Consider the following 25,939-nt stretch of genomic DNA (forward strand, 5'->3'; position numbering starts at 1 on the left):
GTCCTTTTTTTTTTTTTTTAAGAATTTATTTATTTATTTGACAGAGAGCAGGAGAGACAGTGAGAGAGAGAGTACAAGCAGGGGGAGAGGCAGAGGGAGAAGCAGGCTTCTTGCTGAGCAGGGAGCCCAATGCAGGGCTCGATCCCAGGACCCCGGGATCATGACCTGAGCCAAAGGCAGATGCTTAACCAACTGAGCCACCCAGGCACCCCTGCTGTCCTTTCTTTGGTTTGTTTAAACAACCCACTTTTTGTTTAGAAGTTTGTGTAGTTTTTTTTTATTATTATTCAAGTATAAGTAACATGCAGTGTTAGGTTAGTTTCAGGTGTACAATATGATTCAACAATTCTATACATTACTTGGTGCTCATCATGATAAGTATACTCTTAATCCCTGTCACCTATTTCACTCATGTCCCCATCCACCACCCCTCTGGCAACCACTAGTTTGTTCTCTGTATTTAAAAATCTGTTTTTTTTGGATATCCCTTTTTTTCTTAGTTTTCACTTGTTTTATTTTGTTTAATATTTGTTTACTTGAGGGGGGGGCAGAGGGAGAGGGAAACCAAGAGAATCTTAAGCAGATTCTCCACTGAGTATGGAGGCTGCCACAGGGCTTGATCTCATGACCCTGACTGAGATCATGACCTGAGCTGAAATCAAGAGTCAGACACTTAACTGACTGAGCCACCCAGGCACCCCTTGCTTGTTTTGTTTTTTAAATTCCACATGAGTGAAATCATATGTATTTGTTTTTCTCGGACTGACTTATTTCACTTAGCATCATACCATCTAGATCCTTCCATGTTGTTGTAAATGGCAATATTTCATTCCTTTTTATGGCTAATATTCCACTGTACGTGACACAACACACACACACACACACACACCCTTTCTTTACCAATTCATCTGCGGATGGACACTTGGGTTGCTTATGTAACTTGGCTATTGTAAATAATGCTGCAATAAACATCAGGTGCATATATCTTTTTGAATCAGTGTTTTCATCTTCTTTGGGCAAATACCCAGTAGTGGAATTACTGGATCATATGCTAATTCTATTTTTAATTTTTTTTGAGGAACCTCCATACTGTTTTCCATAGTGGCTCCACCAGCTTGCATTCCCACCATTCCAACAGGTGTAAGGTGATATTTCACTCTGGTTTTGATTTGCATTGCCCTGCTAATTAGAGTTATTGAGCACCTTTTCATATCTGTTGTCCATATGTATGTTGTCTTTAGGAAAAATGTCTATTCATGTCTTCTGCCCTTTTTCTAATTGGATTGTTTGGGGGTTTTGTTATTGAGTTGTATAAATTCTTCATGTATTTTGGATATTAACTCCTTATTGGATGCATGATTTGCAAATATCTTCTCTTATCTGGTGGGTTATCTTTTTGTTTTGTTAATAGTTTCTTTTGCTATGCAAAGCTTTTTATTTTGGTGTAGTCCCACTAGTTTAATTTTGCTTTTGTTTCCCTTGCCAAAGGAGACATAACTAGAAAAGTGTTTCTAGGCTGATGTCAAAGAGATTATTGCCTATGTTTTCTTCTAGGTATTTTATGGTTTCAGGTATCATACTTAGGTCTTTAATCCTTTTTTAGTTTATTTTTGTGTGTGATATAAAAAAGTAGTTCAGGTTCACTCTTTTGCATGTAGCTTGTCCAGTTTTCCCAACACCATTTATTAAAGAGACTGTCTTTTTCCCATTGTATATTCTTGTCTCCTTTGTTGTAGATTAATTGACCATGTAATTATGGGTTTATTTCTGGGCTCTGTATTCTATTCCCTTGTCTGTTTTTGTGCCAGTACATATTGTTTTGATTACTACAGCTCTGTAGTTTATCTTGAAATCTGGAATTGCTTTGAGCTTTGAAGAAATCTTCAAGATTGCTTTAGCTATTGGGGGTCTTTTGTAGTTCCATACAAATTTTAGGATTATTTGTTCTAGTTTTGTAAAAAATTGTGTTGGTATTTTAATAGGGACTGTATTAAGTCTGTAGATAGCTTTGAGTAGTATGGACATTTTAACAATATTTGTTCTCCCAATCCATGAGCATGGAATATCTCCATTTATTTGTGTCATCTTCAATTTCTGTCATCAGTATTTTATAGTTTTCAGAGGACAGGTCTTTCACTTCTTTTATTAAGTTTATTCCTAGGTATTTTATTATTTTTGGTGCAACTCTAAACAAGATTGTTTGTTTGTTTTGAGAGAGAGAGAGAGAATGTTTAACCAACTGAGCCACCCAGGTGCTCCTAGGACTGTTTCTTTAATTTCTCTTTCTGCTACTTCATCATTAGTGCATAGAAATGCAATACATATCTGTATATTGATTTTGTATCCTCAAGCTTATATGGTTTTTAAACTAAAATATATATACTTAGCAGAAATTTTAAAGTTAATTTTCTGGAATGATACAAGAACATTTTTTCCTTGTGAGATTTATAATTTTTGTTGTTGTTGTTGAAAGTCCAGCTAGGGGTGCCTGGGTGGCTCAATCAGTTAAGTGTCTGCCTTTGGCTCAGGTCATGATCCCAGGGTCCTGGCATGGGGCCCCATACTGGGCACCCTGCTCAGCAGGGAGCCTGCTTCTCCCTCTCCTGCTTCCCCCTGCTTGTGCTCTCTCTCTCTGTCAAAATAAATAAATAAAATATTAAAAAGGAAAACAAAGGAAGTCCATCTAGACAAGGGTAATTTTATATAGGAATATGTGTGCCCTTTAATGGGATCATGCACAATTCACAGGTTCCAGACTTGTTTTATCTTAATTTCTCAGCTCGATGTTCCTTGTCTATATGAACCATGTAAATTTGAATGCAACATCTACATGGGGCCAAGAATTGGAGTTCAAGTCTTTGGCTAACAACTATTTTCCACCTCCTCATGACAGTCAGCAAAGGCTTTTCTGGTTCCTCTTTCATGATCTTACCAGCCATTCATGGCCTCTAGAATTCTGCATTAACTCTTTCAGGGTCCTGCCACCTCCACACAGGCATTAAACCTAGGCTTCCCTGGTTCTGATTTGCTCTGCAAGCCATAGGACTGTACCCCACATTGACAAATGTGTGACTTTATTTTAGACACATGAGGATTTGTGGTTTTATTTGTTGAATTAGACTATATATTTAAATTTTTATTATTCTTGTGGGGGGTTTTTGTTTGTTTTAAGTGAGTTCTGTGTCCAATGAGATCAAAAGTCACATGCTCTGCCAACTGAGCCAGCCAGGTGCCCCTCTTATTTATTTTTTAAGCAATTTATTTGTTTGGAGCGGACGGATGTTCTTACATGTCAGTACGGTCAACCATATTGACTTGAAGTCTATTTTCCACATTTTTACTTTATTTTTTTTAAGATTTTATTTATTTGAGAGAGAAAGAGTGCATGAGCAGCAGTGGGGAGGGGCAGAGGGAGAGGGAAGAGTAGGCTCCCTGTGGAGCAGAGAGCCCAACATGGGGCTCCATCCCAAGGACTCTGAGATCATGACCTGAGCCAAAAGCAGATGCTTAACTGATGGAGCCACCCAGGCACGCCTTCTACATTTTTACTTTAAACTAATATTCAAAATCTTAGTAATATTGTTTTATATTTCTGATGCTGCCTTATTCAAAGACAGTGATTATTTAAAATTCCTGTTTTTCTTGTTTGGGATCACCAAATATTTCAATTCCTTTATATAAGAGTCATAAAGTTTAGTGTGTAGAAATTCTTAACCAACTGCAGTTTTGTGATAACTTTATTTTATATATGAATACCAAAATTAAGAAATTCTTAAGCTATTTTTAACATTTGGTTTAGTATGCCTGTGAACATACAAACAGTAATTGCTTTCTCTAAATCTTCCAAAAGAAGCTAGAAGACCAAGTCCAAGATAGGCCAGGAGGTTACCCAAACATTTTTCTGAGGCTTGTGAAAAACAGTCAGAGTCAGTCTAAATACAAAACACATTATATTTCAATCCGGTGAGATCTGGTCTGTAAACTTTTTGAGCGGGTTAAAATCTGAATAACAGAAAACTTATGGAAGAATCTGCCTCAGTCGTGACAGCGTTGTAACAAGGGTTTCTAAACATTTGAAAAGAGATTCAAGAAGGGTGACATGACATGGTAGATTAGTAACATCAATTAATCAGTTTGGTTTTAGAAAAAGGATCCTTCTAGAACTTTTGTTTATCAAGTACTCTGTCTTTGCGGGTCACCCTTCCATATAATGGTTTTGAGAGCCTGACCTGATTCCCTATCACGGGAAAGGTGAGGAGTATAGTGTCTTCACCCATTTCTCTATGAACACTTGTGTTTTGGATTTCTTCAACTAGTTTTTCTACAGTTTTCTTCTCTGTCTGTAATCAACACAGACGTGAAACAGAATCTTTTTGCTTTTTTGTGTCTTGCCAAATTCTACAAGTGCAAGTGAGTGTAAAGAGAAGACAAAACAGAATAGTAAGCATTTTGCTTGGCATCCTTATTTTTAAAAGATTCTCCTGTCATCTGCAACTGAGAGACTTCCTCAGTGACTGTTTCTTATTCCAGCCCTGCCCTTCCATCATGCAGTCTGTCCTGTGTTCTCTGTCCTCTACCCCCTCTTATGTCCTCAACTCTCACTGCCTCCCTCTTGGGCTGCCCCTGGAAAGGAACCATATTTTCTCACTTTTTTTTGAAGAGCAAGTCAACTTTTCCTTGATCTCACCTTTCCTTTCTCTTGAGGCCCATGCATTTATCTCCCAATGGCTTTTTAAGGAGTTTTGCTAACAATATTGTATCCCTAAGAAGAATTCTGTTTATTAGATTTTGAAGTAATATATTTTTCTTCCCCAACATGTTTCAGATCCATTTTACAACTTTTGCTTAACCCCAATTTTCTGAAATGTTTTTACTAATTCTGCTTTTTTTAAATACAAAAAATTTTAAGAACATAATTTTCAAGAATGTGGTTGGTAAACTGTTACTATTTTGTATTTATATTATTAACTAGCCCAATTTAGTGAGCTCAAATCAAGGAGTACATGTAGGCCAATATATAACACAAAAGGAAAACCAAAAGATCTTGGATTTTTAATCAAAGTGAAAAGCCAGTACAGCTTAGGCGTCAAGATCATAGATAAATTCGTACACCTACCTGTCTAGTTTCTCATCTTCTTGCATCACTTACTATCTGTGTGACCTTGAACAAGTGACTTAACCTTTCCGCTCTTCAATTTTCTCCTCTGTAACATTTAATAATAATATTAATAATAATGCCTACTTCATATAGATGTTACAAATAATAATTGAGTTAATACATGCAAAGCTCTTAGTTACAATGCCTGCACCTGGCTAGCTAAGATTTACGTACTCACACCACATATATTATCTCAAGGACTTAAGAACAAAAGTATGACATAAAGAAGGAGGCTGACAGATTAGAGATTTTAAATTAAGTGTCACAGATATCTGACATTTAAAATATACTCAATGAAGAAATTACTATCTTTCAACTTAATTCTAATATATGCCAAATAAATCTAAAACATTCATAAGGAGGTAAGGCATTCACCCTTACATTTTTTTTTTAATATTTTTTTCTGGCTCCTTAGAAAATCTGATAAAAGCAGTTTTTTTGTTTCAAGAACTCTGTTAAAACAATAGTGCTTATATATTGGACTCATAGTTCCCATGAAGCCCATGCTGATACCCCAGGTTAAGAATTCATGGCTTAAGAGTCTCTGGTAGGGGGGTGCCTGCGTGGCCCAGTAGGTTAGACTCAGGTCATGATCTCGGGGTCCTGGGATCGAGCCCCATGTGGGGCTCTCTGCTCAGTGGGGAGCCTGCTTCTCGCTCTCCCTCTGCCCATCCCCCCCGCTTGTTCTTTCTTTCTCTCTCTCTCTCTCTCAAGTAAATAAATAAATCTTTTGTAAAAAGTCTCTGGTAGGAAATCAGATGCAAAAAAAGGTTTTTTTTTTAACTGTTTTTAATGTTAAGAATTACAAGATATAGATGACCCACTTGGACTTAGGAACTCTGATATATCTGAAATTTTACCCTCCTTGCTATCTAACAAATTAGCCTTCCACAGTGCATGAATACTGTCAGAAATGAGAATTCTGGGTCAGAGATAAAGCAATTCATGACACAGCAAGCAGACTGCTCATGTTCACGTCAGGTCCCGTTACCCCCGCAAGACGCAGGGGGCAGTGTAAGGCAGCCCAGGTGGATGCTGTACACGTAGTGGACTTGCATCACACCTGAGGATTCTCAAGCCTAGGAAACCCCCAGTTTTGACCATGGGCTGCAGGCAAATCTGTCTGATCTTTACCCTGGAAGGACACATCTTTATTATACTAGACAGCAAATAAGTCTGCTCTCTGCTCCAGAGGAAAGTACTACTCTATTTTCCAAGGCTATCCCTACATTCTTGAAAAGATAGTCCAGAAAAAAGGCTGTCAGGGCTTCTGCTTGTAAGTCATGCAGAAACAGAAGTGTGTCCCAACATGTGTCCTACCATGGGTCAGGGAAAAGATATTGTCATATTTTAGTTGGGGGAGGGGGAGTAAAGTTAGATAAATGGATAGATAATCAATGATCTCTTCACAGTAATAGGAATATGAAAGGGACAAGGTATACGTAGTGATTGCTTTTGGGAAGCTTACAGGCTTTAAACAAATAAGCCTTAAAAGTTTTTGCCATTTACATCAAAAACTAATGACATACTATATGTTGGCTAATTGAATTTTTTTAAAAAAGTTTTTGCCATTTAGATAAGTTCCGCCAGAGGAAATTAAAAATGGATTTATGAAATTGTACATTGGGGGGACTTGATCTAGTTGATGATGTCAAAAGAGTGTCCCTGAGAAATAACATTTGAAAACAAGGCCATCAGAGTAGTAGCAATCCTCGGGTTAAAAGTAGAAGGAATATCCTACTGGAGGAAGCCTGGATTACTGGAGGAACTACTCAAAGGCCAGGATTATTAGATCAGAATAAAATAAGCAGAAGCCAGATTGGATTTTGGACAGATAACAATGCAGTCACTGCAAGGTTAAGAGAGAGAACACACCCTTATTATATTTGCATTGTAAAAGCCTCTCCTACCACCTCCATATTGTTGATGAGGAAGAGGTTGTAGGGAAATCAATGAATACAGACGGTGGAGTTGAAAGCTTGTTTACATAAGCCAGACAAGAGGTGCTAGTGACCTGTGTATAGATAGTGGCATTGTAGATGAAAAGAAATGAATGGATTGAAAAATACTTATAAAATATAGTTGTCAGTCCTGGGTGATTGATTTGATTTAGAGGGAGAAAGAGTCATGGACAATTCTCAGATTTCTGGCATGGGCAACTGCACAGGCAGAGTGCCTAGAGAGAATTAACTAGCCTCTTGGGGATTCATTGCATAAATTCACTTCTATTTCAGTGACAGCAAGCATTTTAGATGTATACACGTAGGAACCTGATTCTCTCCAAAGCTCTAAGAATGAACTCTGGTACAGATGAAAGACTAGCTGTAGGGGATTGAGATGTCACATATAACTCCTAACCTCAGTATAGAACTCTGTTTTGCTTGAATTCATTGAAGAAAGAATACCCTTATGTTATCAGTTAGTTAAAAAAAGAGGGGGGGGGTGCCTGGGTTATCAGTTGGTTAAAAAAGGGGGGGCGTCTGGGTGGCTCAGTCGTCTGCCTTCAGCTCAGGTCATGATCCCAAGGTGCTGGGATCGAGCCCTGCATGGCATCAGGCTCCCTGTTGGCGGGAAGCCTGCTTCTCCCTCTCCCACTCCGCCTGCCTGTGTTCCCTCTCTTGCTGGGTCTCTCTCTGTCAAATAAATAAATAAAATCTTTAAAAAAAAAGAACAACTTACACCTCAAATTTTCCTGCCAGTATGATCCCTTCCAGATAGCACAATTCAAGTTAGTGTACAATGCCATCATTAACTCTCCCTGAATTCCCAATGTGTTCATTTTCTCATATAGTCTTACTGCCCATGGACATTCTGAATATATAGGAGATATGTAACCATATCAGGTATGTATTAAGCCTGATGTTCACAATGTGCAAGTTATTTGGGGGGATTTAGGAAGTCCTAAATGCATCTTCTTGGAGTATTTAAAAATGCATTTGACAAAAATCTAACTCAAACTATTTTAGGAAAACACATAGCTCATGTATGTAAAAACCTTCAGAGCAGGGTAGGATTCAGGCCGCTCTGCATACAGAAGATGTCATTAGCATTGTCTCACTCCATGACTCACCTGTGGGTTCCTTTGTTACGTTCATTATTGACAGTTTTTCTCTATGAGGCAGGAAAAGAGGCCACTGGCCGCTCTTGGCCTACGTGATCCTTCTGGAAAAGCTATACGCTTTTCCACCATGAAAACTGGGAAGACACTGTTGGCGTCATTTCCCATCTCTTAACCAATCAGTATGGCCTGAGGATGAAGCAATGACTACCCAATGAGGGTCACCTGTTTGCTTTGGCTAGTTTAACCAGAACTGTATGTCATCTGTTATCTGTAAGAAGAAGGGGATATGATCCCACAACATGGGGAAAGGATGATGCCAGGGCACAGAAACTAACAAACAACAGATACCCATTTCAGTTAGGGAAACTGGGAAAGTGCTGAATCATCACAGAATGATTTCAATAAGGGCAGATACAGAATCGCCCTGAAAGATGAAAACAAGGTACACAGAGGTGAATAAAGAAGAGGCAATGGTGCAGTAATACAATAGAAGATGAAAAGACTGTATAGTGTGTTGCTTGTGAATCAGTAGGTGCCCAAGTTTTGAAAGCAAGAAACAGAAAGATACATTAAAAACTATGTACAGAGTAGGGGAATGATTCAGTTTTACTATTTTACCACCCTTAAATCAGATGCTTGTCTCTAAGCTGGGGCTCTTCAACTAGGAAAAAAAATAAAAAAAGACTGAAGACAAATTGAAAAGGATTCAGAAGCGTTCTACAAAGATGAGTACTAGGTAGAAAAGGATATTTAAAAACCAGTAAGTAGTCCGTCCCCGCTGCTGCCCCCGCCGCTGCCCCCGCCGCCCGCGGAGCGGGGACGCGAGCCAAGGAGGAGACGCCGCCCCCGGGCTGAAGCAAGCCGCACCTGAAGAAGCCGACTCTGGGGATCACCCGCATCCTAGAATCTTCCCCAGGTGTGACTGAGGTGACTATCATAGAGAAACCACCTGCTGAACGTCATATGATTTCTTCATGGGAACAAAAAAATAACTGTGTGCTACCTGAGGATGTGAAGAATTTTTACCTGATGACCAATGGCTTCCACATGACATGGAGTGTGAAGCTGGATGAGCACACCATTCCATTGGGCAGCATGGCAATTAACAGCATCGCAAAACTGACTCAACTCAACCAGTCTTCCATGTATTCACTCCCAAATGCACCAACTCTGGCAGACCTGGAGGATGATGCACTTGAAGCCAGTGAGAACCAGCCAGAGAAGCCTCACTTTGATTCTCGCAGTGTGATATTTGAGCTGGATCCTTGCAATGGGAATGGGAAGGTTTGCCTTGTCTACAAAAGAGGGAAACCAGCATTAGCGCAAGACGCTGAGATCTGGTTCCTGGACAGAGTGTTATACTGGCATTTTCTCACCGATTCCTTCACTGCTTACTATCGCCTGCTCATCACGCACCTGGGCCTGCCACAGTGGCAGTACGCCTTCACCAGCTATGGCATTAGCCCACAGGCCAAGCAGTGGTTCAACATGTATAAACCCATCACCTACAACACAGACCTACTTGCAGAAGAGACCAACTGCTTCGTGAACAAGCTGGATCCCAGCAAAGTGTTCAAGAGCAAGAACAAGACCTTAATCCCCAAAAAGAAAGGGCCAGTCCAGCCTGCAGGTGGCCAGAAAGGGCCCCCAGGTCCTCCCTCCACCTCTAAATCCTCTTCTAGCCCTGGAAACCCTGTCCGGAAATGAGCACCCCAACCTCCCCGCCAGCCCTACAGCAACGATTTCCATGCACAGATGGCCCAAGCCTCAGATTCTGTGAGTGGCACCATAGGCCTTTTCCCATCTGCGTGAGCCAAGTCCTATGCCTTTTACTTCCGTTGGCATTAGCCAGGAGTTCAAGGGCATACTCAGGTCTCCCCCAGAGTCCTTTCCTCAGCCCTTGCCTCTGAAAGCTGTGGAGAGTTTCAGAACTTGTTTAAGTAGTTAAATAGAGCTGCTAAGAGCTTTCCTCTCTTTCCACCCCCAACTGTCTACACCCCTCAGCAGGGATTAGAGAAATCCCCTGAAGAAACCACTGATTTTGACCCATGAGGCATTAGAACTGTGCTGTTCAGTTGGTAATCACTAGCCAAAGGTGGCTGTATAAATAAAAAAACTCAGTTTGTCAGTTGCATTAGCCACATTGTGAGTATTCATGTGGCTAGTAGCTTCTGTATTCAACAACAGAGATAATGGAACATTTCCATCATCACAGAAAGTTCTGTTGGGCAGCACTGCATTAGAATATTTTTATGCTGTCCTTACTCAGATCAGTTCATTTTTGTTAGAGAATGTGGATAATGTTAATTATTTGATGGGTCATAATGTTCCATGGAAATTCTTGAAGGTACAATTGTGTATGTTCTTTTTATTTTTCATTAATTCTCACTGGTCCTTTTCAGTTTCCTATAAAGTTTGTTGTTTCCAAAAAAAAAAAAAACCCAGTAAGTCGGTATGTAGTGCTTTGTCTATGCAAACTAAGGCCTTTCAAGGAGGATAAAAGATGTGAAATTATTGTCATAGTAAGAGAAAAATGTAATACTTTTGTATATATGTTCCAATTCATTTAAAAATGGCCATTTTTCTCTCTGCATCTGTACTCAAGATAAAACAGAATAAAGGAAGTTTCAGCAGAAGCGTAAAACATTTAGATTAGAGAAATAGGGACATTTTTAACTGGAAGTCATTAAGTGTTCGTATGAATTAGGAGTCTTCTCTGGAATCTTTTAAAATAGGGTCCCTTCTCGCCTGTTAGATTGGTGGAGGCCCCGTGCTGCTCAGAGTCAGAGCAAGAGTTCAAGGAGTATTGGCTGCATGAGGGCAGGAATCACATGTTATGCAAATTTGCATCTTAGGAGCAAGAGCATAATAGACTCTAAAGTGTTTGCTGAGTCAATGTGTGTTGATGCTGATTTGTATATACACTCAATTCTTAATTATCTGCATATGGAATCTGTTTTGTGATTCTCCCAAACAAATATTATAGTTATGCTGGTGTTGTCATCACGCATAGCAGACTCCTGACTGCCAAGTGTCTAGCTACTGTGTTTTTGGTGAATAGAAGTGAGATTTGCTATTAATCCAAGTAAAAGATTAATGACAATGTCATACTGATATAATTTACAATTATCTTCAATTTTGGATCACCTGGTCCATTGTCTCCATATATTATCATCAACTAAGAGTGTATTTTGGCACTAATTATGAAGGATGGAGTTTATTAACATCATGGGTTATACTGAATAAAAAACACATGGTCATTGCACCTTGATGAATAGATTCAATATTGAATCCATGTCAAAATGGATTTGAGTGATAGAATTTTAGTAAAGAAACTGAAGGCCTATCTTCTACTTCACCTCTCCTTCCTTTGAAATCTCATTATTTAAGTGATGATGAGATTAAGGCCCCGCTAAGTTGAGTGACTTGCCCAATCTCAAATAACCTCTTTAGGGCAGAACCTGTACTCGAATCACTTAAAATGCAGAAATTTCCTGAAGTCAGAGGAAAGTTTTCAGAGGCATAACTTAATAGAAATTTTAATTTTAGTTGGTTAGTATAATCTCTTAATACCTTAATACTATCAGGAGACTTCACTGACTTGCAGTTTTTTTATTGATGCTCTGAAAACACGTTTAAGACGTGCAGCTAAACACATGCTTATTATGTTTGTTTTCCCTTTCCTTATATATAAGGAACACCCTAGGGAGCATCTTGATTTGAGGAGAACTTAGGTGGTATAATTAAAATTAGCTTTCCATCGAGAAATAGTTTTCAGGATGAAGAAATCAGGAAGTTATTTAACTGCTTCACAGAGGTTTGAAGCTTGAGGCTCGTTGTTTGGTTCTGCTGATTTACCTAAGATCTAATTACTCTAGTCCATACACCACTGGCCCAGGAAGACATGTTCACTCAGTTCAGAGATGCTCTCCAAGTTCTGCCTAAGCTTCTCTGGAATCAGTTGAGTAATTAATGCATTATGAAGAAGTTGAGCTTTGCTAGGTTTTTTTTCAATAGTTAAAAAATCCAGTAGTCATACTGTTGGGAGTCACCATAAATGATAATGAATTATAATAAGTATCACAGGACAGTTGTACACACACACACACACACACACACACACACACACACACACACACACACACACACACACAGGCACATTTCTTACAGCCACAAAGTAAACTGTTTTATTTCATTCACATTTGGGCCAGAGCTGTCCATTTGGACCTCACAAGACATGGCTTCCTCCTTGAATATTAAAATAAATATTTCAGTGCTCCAGCATCATACATTTTGGTTTTTAGCCAATCACATCACAGAGAGCCATCTTTACTAAATCAGGATAATTTAATCTGTATAAAATTTCAGTATTAGAAAATACGGCAGTCTTTAAAAAATAACATTCTACACATTAGCAGACAATCTCTGTCCTGTTGCCTTTATGCAGTTCTAAAGTTATGTATGTCAGGGCTTTAACAAACATGTGCTTGTAAACCCATAAATGGGAGGTACCCTAGGAAGCAGTCTCCATGATGGTGTCACATGTGATTTCAAGTACTGAAAGCGTTCACTGTTTGCTCCAACTCTTTATTGAAATCCTCAAAACCTGATTTCTGGCTTTTTTTTCCTTCCCAAGAGAACAAACAAGCTATAGTTTGAGCCAGTAGTAACACCAAGCATTTTTTATTAATGTGTGCTCAGCAACAGCCAGAGCGTTGTGTGGTTGCTTTATCCGCAGTCCGGTGTGTATTGGCAGTCTCCTGTTCAGCATGTGGGAAAAGCACATGTAATTTTTTTTGAGAGGAAGCACCAAAATTCCATCTCTACTTCATTATTTCAGATGTAATCAAAGAAAGAAACCTATGGTATGTTCTTGGCTATAATACAGTAGAGCTGTCTAAAGCCTGGACACAAATCCATCTGTGTTTATTTTCCTTCCAGAGGAATGTCTATGCCAGATATAGTCCTATTAGTATTATATTATTTATATATATATATATAGTATATATCATCATTTATACATTTTATATATATTATATATACTATATACATAATATATAGTATACATATACATTCACATATACATACAATATACATAATATATATATAGGTTCAAACTGATAAATCTTTTTTTTAAAGATGTCTTGATGGAGGTACTCTTTGGAGCTCTAGAAGTTTTTGCCACAAGTTTTGTGGTTTTTTTCTAGCTTTTTTTTTTTTTTTAAGTAGGCTCCACATTCAACATGGGGCTTGAACTTGTGACCCTGAGATCAAGTCACATGCTTTACCGACTGAGCCATTTTGCTACATGTTTTGTAAAGAGACACTGCTCAGTGCCCAGTCCTAAGACCTTCCTTGTTTAGAGACACAGTGTGGTATGGTGGTTAGAGAAGGGAATCTGGAGCCAGACTGATTGCTTGGGTTCAAAATCTGGTTGTTCTGCTTCCTCCTTGAGTTCAGCCTTGAACAACTTATATAACCTCTTTGTGCTTCGATTCCCCTATTTGTAAAATGGGGATCATAATACTAGTAATTCCCTCTTAAAATTATTGTGAGGGTTAAATGAGTTATTCCACTCATTCTAGCTACCCCAGAAGAGTGCCTAGGACTTAGTAAATAACAATTATGTGTGCTCAAACCCAACACTGAAGAGTGCCTGTAATAATTTACAGCATAAGCCTGATCTTTCAGTTTGACTTCTCAAAGCCAGTTTTGTTTTCATGATATATGAAGTTTAACATACATTTGAAACAAAAAGAAAATGGTACAAACTTAAAGATTTAACACATCTCCTCACACACAAAGATAGCAATGCTTTCTATCCCTGGTAAAGAAAGAGTTTTTAAAGTAATAATCACTTACTATACATTTTTTTCAGTGTTACTATTGAAAGTACTTTCTCATTTTCAATTTTGAACTAGTCAACAAAGAATTGTTGTTAAGGCTGCTTTGCTTTGGAACGCATCTTGGGGTAAAACAGCCAAAGGCTCTTTAATCTAAGCAGGTTAAGTAAAAATGTAGATGTCAGAAAAATCAAAGACCTCCTAACCCACACCAGAATTGCGCTTGCTTTGATATTGTTATTTCAGTATTTTCAAATAAAAAATAAATTGACTTTGCTTTTTGAAATCTTATTTAAGTACAGACTGGCAGGGCCATAAACATAGAAGAATGAATATTTTTGTTTCTCGAACCTTTATCATGTGCCATTATGTTCAGCATTGAGTGGGCTACAGAAAGCAAACCATAGCTCTGTTTTTTGAAAAGCTTATCGTCTATTTGGAACAATAAGATACAAAAACAATAAGAGATCGGTACAGATCAGTAAATCATTAGTAATATGGAAATTCAAGTGAAGGAAAGATCATTGTGAGTAGATATGATCAAAGAAAACTTGAGGAGAGGGTGATGTTTGAGCCAGGCATTAAAGGATGAAAAGCATTTTACTAGGTAGTTTGGAAGGAGGGGAGAACATTCCAAGGGTGAATTTCAGGCTGGCCTGAGCAAAGATAAGTATGAGCAAATTAACATGGCTGAAAGGCCAGAGCAAACCGTTTGAATCCAGGATCATCCAATGGCTGAAACATATTTTACTAGTTTATTAATACCTTATAAATGTAATTATCACCCTCTCCAACTGGATCCCTATACCTGTGCATTCAAGTTTTTCAATGAACACGAGGCAAGGGTTTTAGTAAGTTAGCAAGTACAGTATTTAACTCTTAAAAAAAACACAGTATATTTCTACTCATATTTAGCTAGGAGTCTTTTGATCAAAAATAAAATTCTCAATGTCCTCCTCCAGATCCTGCTAATAAAGAATTAGAAAAATAAACTTACTTATTTGGGTACATATGGTGACAATGAGGATTTTTATGTTTTAGTAATAAGGTGATAGGACTTTTTCCCAATGAAGTGAAACAGTCACTGATATCCTACCATTTCAAGACTAGCATTAATTTGTTGGGGACAATAGCATGCTGATAATACCCCTGGAATATTACTATCTATTCCTTTTCTTTGGATGGAGACATCTGTGATCTAGTTCACTGATTTGGTCATAGAAAACTCTCATATCTCAGTTTTGCTTCTTATTGGGAGACTCTCTCTCTGACCCTCTCACATAATATTAGCAATATTATTAGCAATTAGCAATAAAAGTCACTTTTTTAAAAGATTTTGTTTATTTGAGAGAAAGAATGAGAGAGAGCACACGAGCAGGGGGAGAGGCAGAGGGAGAAGCAGGCTCCCCAATGAGCAAGGACCCCAATGCAAGACTCAATCCCAGGACCCTGGGATCATGACCTGAGCTGAAGGCAGGTGGCTCAATCTACTGAGCCACCCAGGCACCCCAATGAAGTTCACTTTGTAGTGACCTTATCCTATTTCATCTTCTGTCATGGCTTTATCACCATCAGATGTAGGGTATTTATTGTGTGTTTTTTTTCATATTTTTCTGTCTCTCAGGTATCTATGTCAGATTCCAGCTGTGGTCTAAGGGAAGGTTTTTACTTTTAAATTTCTTTCTGATAACTTAACTCAGGACAACGTTGGATTTAAAAGAATTAAGAAGAAGCAGTATCAGGGCACCTGGGTGGCTCAGTTGGTTAAGCATGTCTGTCTGACTCTTGGTTTCAGTTCAGGTCGCAATCTCAGGGTTGTGAGATCGCGCCGTGTCTGGTTCCACATTAAGCATGAAGCCTGCCTGAGATTCTCTCTCTCTCTCAATCTGTCCAAATAAATAAATAAAATCTTAAAAAAAAAAAAAAGGAGAAGCAGCAGTATCCTCTAGAGTGTAATCTCCAGGAGGGCAAGGACTTTTTGTTGTGGTGATTAGTCCTTGCTCTAACCCTGGAGCCTAGAACAGTCACAGATCTAATAAGGGCTCACTCAGTAAACATTCAATAAATGAAAGAATGGAGATAACAGTGCTTGTCTTATGGATCTGTCATGAGAATTAAACTAAAGATTGTGCGTAAAAGTACCTAGCATAACACTAGTATGGGATATGGAATTCAAAAACCCTAAAGGGGCCCATATGGCACCCAGAAATGCCAAACCTGACTTTTAAATGTATGAACTTCAATTCGTGACCTGGGAGATACTGATTAAATGCATGTTTTAAATATATTTGACTTTTGTAAATTATATTCAGCATCCTTGTTTTCATAATGAGCGGTTTTTTTTTTTGACGATGAGTAACTTCATCATGATTTCATTGGCAGTTGGCCTTATGTTTGGCTTATAAAACCTTTCATATAAAAGATGGAAGAATATCCTAATCATTTTGCCTAACCATTGACTGAGAATTGCCAGTGACTTTATTTGATCAGTATCTTGGTGCTATTTATTTGGTAATAATAACTACACTTAAACTATAAAATGAACTTTCTGGCATTCCTTTTCTTTTTTTAAATAAATCTCAAGAAAGACCAGAGATAGTGTTCCACTTGGAACTTGAAGCAAAGGCAAATGTTAACATCAGGGTCCTTGCAGTGAGTTTTTAATGAGGATTAAAGAAAGGGAATTACAAAGAATAAGACATCTGATTTTAGCATGTGGGATAGCCTGATAGGCTCTCTATTTTCTTGAAATTTTCTCCTGAAAAAGATGCCTCTGAGGATCTAACTTTACAAAATTGCATAGTGTGGCATTTATGTGATAGATTGTAGTGTTTTGTACTCTTGTTTTCTTGATAGCGTTGAAATACAGGAGAAGCTCAGCTCTGCTGTGTTTCTTTGCAAGGTATCTCCGTGCTGACAGCCGTCCTGCTAGTGGGCTCTCAGGAGAGTCTAGCTTTAGACTTGGCGTTTTAAATAACTTATGTCTAGTTAAAGATGTCTGTGTCAGATTCCAGTTATAGTTTAGGAAAATTTTTATTTATCAGTAAAGGACAAATTTACATTTAAGAGAAAGAAAGAAAAGCAGTATCAATATCAAGAGCCCTCTTTTCTCTTCAGAAATATTGCTGCTTCAGTGTTCATCAGTTTGCTTTTATCCAGTATGAATACCCTCTTCAGCTGTTAAGTTTTGATTAGCTTCAGGCCACTAAAGGAGAGTGGAAATTTGCGAGGGGCACTGAATTCTACCTCTACTCCGCTTCCCAAGCCCCTCCACTCAGCTTTGATCATCCGGGTCATACCTTGACATTTTCCCTGGGTTGGAGGGTCCTGAGAAGAGAGCATTTGGTTCATTAACCGCTTCCTTCCTGATGCAGCTGTGATTTCTGGATTGTTTGAGGCACTTTTGAAATTCCTACATGGCAGCTCTCTTGAGCTTTCCTCCATAATTATCCTTTTACACAGACTGTATTAGAGGGTTTGTGAAGTGATGTGTCTCCCTCTCACTACAGGCCTTTTTTTCTAAAATTAGTAAGATACGTAGTCCGTGTATCTTTGGACCAGTCAAGCCTGTGTTTTAATTTTATGCGGTTCTTAATTCAGGTCCCTGCCCCCCAAAATCAGGGCATGTACACAAATCCTTAGCCTTGAAAGTTTTATAGCCCCAGAGGAACAAAGATTAATCATAATTATGTTATCTTCCTGAAAATCTCAAGCCATGCTTCCCTTTTTTAAGAGCCCAGATGATTCCTGAACCAACAGGAAGTAAAGCTGAGAAATCTTTGAGCATTGCCTTTTCTTTGCCATTGTCTGAAAAAGAGAGCATGGCTTTCCCAAGACTGTCTAAATGATTTTTTTCTCAGGTCATTTAAGTAACAAATGTCCTTCTCAATTCTCGTTTCTTTCTTGGCAAATATGATTTCACCATCCAGCTCCCCTGTACACAGTAACTCACTCCTTCCTTTGAGCTCCTGCCATGCTCCAGGTGGCTGTGCTATCATACTTAACACACTGCGTTAAGATTTGGCATGAACCTCTCCTCCATGCTAGATTCTGATCTTCTCCAGGTCAGGAGGCATGTATTAGTCATCACTATATGCAGAGAGCTTAGCAAATAGTAATGCATATAACTGTTGCTTAAAGAATGAATGAATGAATGAATGAATGAATGAATGAATGAATAGCAGTCATGTAAAAGTCAATACTGGATTTTCCATGATTAAGATGGACAACATTGTCCATTAGAAGACATAGTAACCATGTTCCTCCATATTGGAAACAGTTGTGTTCTCTTGAACTATGGTGTGTGTGCACATGTGTGTGCATGCATGTACATGCGCCTCTGAAACACCTACTAGAGAGCACACTGAAATAAATGTAGAGCCCATTTATAGTAAATGGCACTTTGATATCCCATTCCTGATTTAATCTTAGTTTATTTTTTATTTGCCTCATTTCTCTCATTTTTGTTTTAGCTTATATAGAGTATATTGTATAAGCTACTTAAAACCCTTTTATTGGGGCACCTGGGTGGCTCAGTCAGTTAAGTGTCCAACTCTTGGTTTTGGCTCGGGTCATGATCTCAGGGTTGTGAGATGGAGCCTCGCGGCAGGCTCCGCACTCAGCAGGGAGTCTGCCTGAAGATTCTCTCTCTGCCCCTCCCCTCGAGTGTGCGCTCTCTCCCTCTCTCTCTCTCTCTCTCTAAAATAAGTAATTAAAAGATTTTATTTATTTATTTGAGAGAGCACGAGCAGGGTGAGGGGCAGAGCCCAATGTGGGGCTCGATTCTGGGACTCCAGGATCATGACCTGAGCCAAAGGCAGACACTTAACCAACTGAGCCACCCAGGCGCCCCAATAAATAAATCTTTAAAAAATAAAACCCTTTTAGGAACATTAGCTAAACTTGAGTATTTTATAGAAATAATAAAGAAGCATAAGAAAGGTCTGGTACATCTTTGCTGAGAGGGAATGTAGGGGGAAGAAACATCATGAGGATGATCTTTGCTGTTACTCAGATATTGAAATTACATGAAAGGAACCTTTAACAAAGCTGCCTCAACTGACAAAATATCTTCCAAGTATAGTAACATCGCTGTGAAAATAACAGCTTAGTCTAAGTAGGGGAGGCCACTGTGATGGTGTGTGCTCCCTTGCCCTTCAAAACAGCAACTGTAGAGATTCCCTGAGTAGTTCAGTAATCTCCATCCCAACATAAAGATTTAATCCCACCTCACCTTTCTGTGATTTTAAACCTAGGATTTTGCATGCACAATTTTGGGTTATCTTGGCAGAACCAAATGGAGATTTAAACATATATTTTAAAGATTGTACGTCCTTCTTGCTTTTGAATGACTGAACATCGACCCAGAGCTCTCACGTTTTAGTCATTGCTGCGGGTGTTCAAGGAAGTACCTCCTAGGGCATCTGGGTGGCTCAGTCGTTAAGCGTCTGCCTTCAGCTCAGGTCATGATCCCAGGGTCTTGGGATCGAGCCCCGCATTGGGCTCCCTGCTCCACGGGAAGCCTGCTTCTCCCTCTCCCACTCCCCCTGCTTGTGTTCCTGCTCTCACTACCTCTCTTTCTGTCAAATAAATAAATAAAATCTTAAAAAAAAAAAGGAAGTACCTGCTCTTCTGAGAAATGGTGTCAGACGCTATGTTAGAGGTGTTGATGATTTTTTGGATAAACTTGCTTTTGCAAAAAAATCAGTGGCATTAACCAAATATTTGGGTATCGTATGAAATGGATTATATAAATACAGTTAAATGCCACTTATAATTTCTATACATGAGTCAGCATAACTGTTCCAGCAAAGAATGAGGCCATTCTTTGGCCTGACATGGTTACTATGTCTTATAATGGACAATGTTGTCAATCTTTATGCTAAAGTAAATAATAAGGGCCAGCCTTTATTGAGTTCTTACCACCTGCTAGGTCCTGTGCTTAAGCACCTTAATCAAATTAATCTCATTAATTCTCACAGCACATTTATTTAAAAAATAGATTTTATTCATATTTTGCAAGTGAAGATTCTGAGGCTCAGAGATAATTTCACTCACCCATAGTCACACAGCTATTAAATAGCAGTGCCAAGGTTCAAAGCCAGACCTATCTGTTCAGAGTCCACATGGATAAGCACTTGGCTCTCTCACTCTGTTTTGTGAAATTACCCTATTCTTCCTGTTCCAATTTAGAATGTCCCAGATAGTAGTAGGTTTTGATACATTTTCACTCATAATCAACCCCAGTTAGGTTAGTCTCTGTTTTTGGTGATAGCAGGCAGCAGAATCTTCAGGTGAGTGATTTAGAAGAGGTGATATCTCCTAACTCCCTTCCACACACCTGAGTAATAGGCTACCAAATGAGTTATGAAGAACAGACTTGATATTCGATAAGATTTTATCATTTAAAAGTACATGATACCACCCCAGATGGTATATATATCACACTCTTGAGTTATAAGCGTATTTTAAAAATTATTTCCAGGGATGCCTGGGTGACTCAGTCATTTAAGTGTCTGCCTTCAGCTCAGGTCATGATCCCAGAATCCTGGGATCGAGCCCGCATTGGACTCCCTGCTCAGCGGGGAGCCTGCTTCTCCCTCTCCCTCTGCCTGCACTCCCCCTGCTTGTGCTCTCTGTTAAATAAATAAATAAAATCTTTAAAAAAATTGTTTCCATTTCATGGCACATGGAACTTTTATTTAAAGAGAGGAAAAAAATAAACAAACCATCAAAAGGAAGTTTTTATGGCCCAGCTCTACAATTAAGAAGTTTTGCTACCATTAAAAAGTTAAGAACCTCAGCCAGAAATCTTTAATGCATTTTAGATCATGACTTTTTTTTAGTTAAAAGAAATTCAGAAAGCTCATGAAGGAGATAGTCTTACATTTTTTAAGGCAGGTTTTAGGCTATTTGGATTTTTCTCACACATTCATGATTATGCTCAGAAATTAATATCACTCTGCTGTTCCCATTTCATTTCACTGCCCTGAAAGCCTGTTGTTGAAATTGCAAGACATGAAAATAACAGGAACATCCTGTTGTCAAAAATAAATTCCTTATGATAAAATACTAGTTCAACTGAAGCCAGGTTTTTGTTTTGTTTTGTTTGTTTCATTTTGTTTTGGTTTTTTGTTTTGTTTTGTTTTTTGTTTTTTGTTTGTTTTATAGGGGATGGAAGGACCTCAGTGGGAGAGGGGCTTATGAATGACAGATTACGATTTTGGATTCATTGCCCTTCCCTCATATCTTTGTTATATCTCCAACTAAGTGGGATTTATTCTTTTGTATGAATTTTTATATTTTGCAAAAATTTTAATATGTGGTGTCATTAAAAACTTTCATGGAAGAAAAAAAAAACTTTCATGGGAGCAGTAAGTATTGTCCAAGTTACCTGGCTCATGACTATTGAGTTTATATTCAGAAATATGCATGCTTATCATTTTATTCTATGATTTATTCAGTAATCCCCTAGCTCCTGGGACTTCATATGCAAAGTAAAATAAAACACTGAAGACACTTCCTAAGAAAGGGATTTTTAGATTTTTAGCAGAATGTGACCCTTGCAAACATTTTAGGCTGTTTTTCTCTAGAGTCCCACTTATGCCTCACTTAAAGCACTGACTTAGTGGGTTCCTGGGTGACTCAGTTGGTTAAATATCTGACTCTTGGTTTCAGCTCAGGTCATGAACTCACTGGTCGTGAAATCGGGTGCAGGCATGTAGGCCCGTGCTCACTGGGGGGTATGCTTGAGATTCTCTCCCTCTGCCCCTCTCACAGTGCTCACACTCTCTCACACGCACACACTCTCTCTCAAATAAATAAATCTTAAAAAATAATAATAAGGCATTGACTTAGGAGTTCAGTCAAGTGCTGGGCAAGCCTCAGAAGTTCTTGCACCTTGGTTTCTTCACCCATAAAGCTGGAGGGAGTACAGGTGGCCTTTACTATCCCTTCTAGTTCTAAGATTCTGTGAAGACACACTTTCTTAAATGAAAGGAGGAAGGGTAGTTTTATCCATCTGGTGAGCCATCCAGGTTGATGGGGACATTCACAATTCATGCTTTCTAACAGTTAACATTGAGAATCCTCCAGCAGCCACCTTATCCAGAGTGCAGGCTTCCAAGAGGCTAGAAATTCTCTCTCCTCTAGAAAACCATCAGCTAATTGGCTTTTCCCTTCCCACATCCTTTGCCTTCTCCTTGAAGGCTTGGAGCGACAGGAATACAGCAGGGAAGAAGGCAGGAGTTCCAATCCCTGAATCATCAGCTATCTCTGCTTCTGCAGGCACTTCTGGGCCAGGCCCACTTGTCAGCCTGTGGTGGTGCCGTCACATTATGTGCGATGGCCCTCTCTATTACCTGCCTCTTTTTGAATGACCCCTCATTACCTTGACTTTTCAAGTTAGAACCAAGTTTCAACAACTGGTCTTGCAGGAACACACACGAGTCATGGGGGAAAGCTGCAAAGGGAAAGTTTTCCTCCTTCTCCTCTTGCAGAGGAGGACATGGTGGAGGCCATGGTGGACACAGGCAGCTCTTCTTGTTTGCATAACTGAATCACCAAATATCTGCTGATTGGTAAGGAATTAGAAAGGGAAATAACTGATCAAATCCCACCTCTTTCATGAAGTCTTCCCTGACTATCCCAGTAAAAGATGTTCCTAACATTGAACTCGTAGTGTTCAGCACTTTTCCCCAACACATAAAGGTGATAGATGTTACACTTACCTCTCTACTATTTGAAATCTTCTTTTTCTTCAAGTGCAGGTTAAGTCGTGTGTGTGTGTATATACATCTAAGGATTTGGGGCTTAGTAATAAATGATGATAATAATAATAATAATGAGAAATATATTTTATTGTGCACCTTACAGCATGCCAGGGTTTGATCCAAGGTATTTACACGTAGTAACTCATTGAGTGAGTTCTTCCTATGAAGAAGTTGCTGTAGTTCTCTCCATTTTACTTGTTAGGAAACTGAAGTAAGAAACAGCTCAATATTGACCCAAGTCACAGTCAATAAAAGGTGTACCTAGGATTGACTCACATAGTCTAATTCCAGAGCCTTCTTTTTGGGCTTTCCAGAGCCCCCCCAAAAGTACACTCTTTTTTTTGTAGGCAGTATTACCGTAATCCAATAAGAGGTTTCTACCTACTCTCTTCTTCCTCCCACACTTAGACCTTCAATAGCAACATCATTTATTGTCTTTTGAGAAAAAACTTCTTTACATAATTCATAAAGGAGATCACTTTATATCCATCTGGTGTCAAGTTCAGAGCTTTCCAACTTGGGACTTTTCAATGTTCTTTTACAGCTGTGTAATCTAATCCTTCAGATATCAAAGATTCAAGGAAAGTGAAATGTGTCATTTCCCTGTCAAAACCGGGGATTTCCCATATAGAGTACATGGAATTTTGGCCTCCATATCCTTTACGTCCAGTTTTACTTTCCTCTTCTGAAATTAGTCCCTGAACTCTATCTCATTTTCCCCAGGTATTGTGGCCCGTATTTCTTACCCTTTTAAACATTTATTAGGTATCCCTCACATGTTGGTAGTGCATTATGGGATTTTATAATAATTTCTTATTGTTACATTTTCTTTTTCTTGCTCCAAGAGCCTTTGGGAAATGAGTTATGCCTTTTATACTTCTTATATTTCCAGCTATAACTGTCACATTGCAGGACATACAAAAACACTCAACAAATACTAATGTCATAGATTAGCTCTAGCAACCACCTGGTATGAACATATTATGGGTTAGATTTCTAAAACACATCTTTGATGTGATAACCCATTACTTTGAAGATCGACATCCATAAATATTTGTTCAGTAAAAAATTCAGGATATCAGAATTGAAATGGGGTCAGCAAGAGAGCTGAGTGTTGGAGATAAGACATAACTATGTTATGTACAACCTGAGATAATGACCTTAAAATGCTTGGCATATCACCTCAACTAGTCACGTTTCCCTGTTTTCTCAATAGTTAAAAGTTACCCCTGCTATTTTCAGGATTTTAAGATTAAAATTTTACTGATAGCACAAGGAAGTGTATAGTATATTTTCAACAGTATGACTGAATTCACTTAACAGTGTCTTAATGATTTGATGTCTGCATTTAGGAACATCTCTTATTGCAGTGTGCTGTAAATGTTGATGTGACTATAATTAATACAAGGTATAGGTAGGATTTAGCACTCATGTCTGCAGGGAATGCTCTAGAAGTTTTCTCTTGGAGAATTTGCAACTTTCACATAAAGTTGGAGGAATCTGCGGACCTCATTTCCGGGACAATGAAATGTGGCTCCGGATCAGTAAAATGTGATTGACTAAAAGTCGGATTATTGGGGCACCTGGGTGGCTCAGTCGGTTGGGCATCCAACTCCTGATTTGCGCTCGGGTCATGAAATCAGGGTCTGCACTCAGCGGGGAGTCTGCTTCTCTCTCTTCTTCTGTGCGCCCCCCCCCCAACACCACACTCATACTCTCAGACCCACACACACTCTCTCTCCTTTCTTTTTTTTTTAAAGATTTTATTTATTTATTATTTATTTATATAATTTATTTATTTATTATTAGTTATGCAAACAAGATAGCAAGAGCAGGAACACAGCAGGGGGAGCGGGAGAGGGAGAGGGAGAAGCAGACTCCCCACTGGCTCGATCCCAGGACCCTGGGACCATGACGCGAGCCAAAGGCAGACACTTAATGACTGAGCCATCCAGGCACCCCACTCTCTCTCCTTCTCTAAAATAAATAAATAAAATCTTTTTAAAAAATAAAATAAAAGTTGGGCTAGCCTTCTACCAAGTGATTTTTGCCTTTTGGAGAAACCATCACCATTGTTGTCAGAATTTGTTAACCCTTAAAATATATGTATCATCGCTAGAGTTGCTAGAGTAGCTACACTCTTGCCAACATAGGCCTACATTTCTACCTTTCTCATATTTTTCATGGGCTCTAATGAAACATATACAGGTGTTTTGTAAGAGTATTTGGGGAAGGAGCACATGAAGGCCAACAAAGTCTTCATCAGGAAAAGAAAGTAATACTTATGATAACATGACACACGACCCCCTAATCTCTTCTAAGCTATTACTGTGTTGAGTTTATTGAAATCTCAGATTTAAAGTGCAGAAAACTAAAAACTGCATTTGCAATATTAACCTAAGATGGAAAGTACTGCTTCCTGCCTGTGATGAGAGACCAGCTTCACCTGAAACTGCTTTCCTGCTAAAGCTTATACTCTAAGGCTCTCTGTCCACGGAGCAAGCATGAAGTAAAATGGAGGTTGGGGGGCACAAAAACACAAAAAATTTTTGGACATTAATCTTGTATCCCCATGTTCACCTCTATAGATCTATTTTTTAATAAATGTAGAAAAACTTACAATTTTACTATCTTGTGATAGTCAGATGTGATTAGAAGGATGTGATTAGTCAGAAAAAAAACGTTTTTAGCCATCCATTCAGAGGCTTGGTGAGTAATAGGTAAGGGCAGGACACCTTCGAATGCACTAGGACAATGACATTTTCCAGTACCAAACAATTTTATGAGAACAGAGCATTAGTACATGCAAACAATAACAAGTCAGCCTGACCCCATTCTGATTAAATTCTGAAAGGGCTTGATTCACTGGAAAATACCTGGAGCAAAGTTAGGAAGCACTGGCCAGTAGGCAGATTTCAAACAGTATCACCAAGTTGTTCAGGGAACAGACTGCTCGGACTTGAGTTTCTTGGAAAAAGAAAAAAGACAGGGTCATTTGCAGAATCATGATTTTTCAGAATGTTTTTCACCAATCATCTCTAACCTTTGTTGATAACTTGGAGTCCACTATTCATCTGTGGAATTTATGTGTAAATATATTTTACCT

At 38.7% G+C, this 25,939-nt stretch overlaps 2 protein-coding genes across 5 annotated transcripts in view; both read left to right on the forward strand.

The window, feature by feature from the left end:
• The window catches only part of ADGRV1 (adhesion G protein-coupled receptor V1), a 536,135-nt gene that overhangs the window by 407,197 nt on the left and 102,999 nt on the right, over positions 1-25,939 (forward strand). The window lies entirely within an intron of this gene.
• LOC113929040 (tubulin polyglutamylase complex subunit 2-like) lies at positions 9,127-10,005 on the forward strand. 3 transcript variants are annotated; one of them, XM_027605563.2, is made up of 2 exons: positions 9,168-9,290; positions 9,396-10,005. In XM_027605563.2, exons 1-2 carry the CDS (start codon positions 9,183-9,185, stop codon positions 9,924-9,926), a joined length of 639 nt encoding a protein of 212 aa, XP_027461364.1. In that variant the 5' UTR covers positions 9,168-9,182; the 3' UTR covers positions 9,927-10,005. The 3 variants fall into 3 exon arrangements, with proteins under 3 accessions (XP_027461363.1, XP_027461364.1, XP_027461365.1); XM_027605564.2 differs by having other exon boundaries at positions 9,420-10,005; XM_027605562.2 differs by having other exon boundaries at positions 9,127-10,005.

Source organism: Zalophus californianus, chromosome 5, assembly GCF_009762305.2.
Source record: "Zalophus californianus isolate mZalCal1 chromosome 5, mZalCal1.pri.v2, whole genome shotgun sequence".
Taxonomy (NCBI): Eukaryota; Metazoa; Chordata; class Mammalia; order Carnivora; family Otariidae; genus Zalophus; species Zalophus californianus.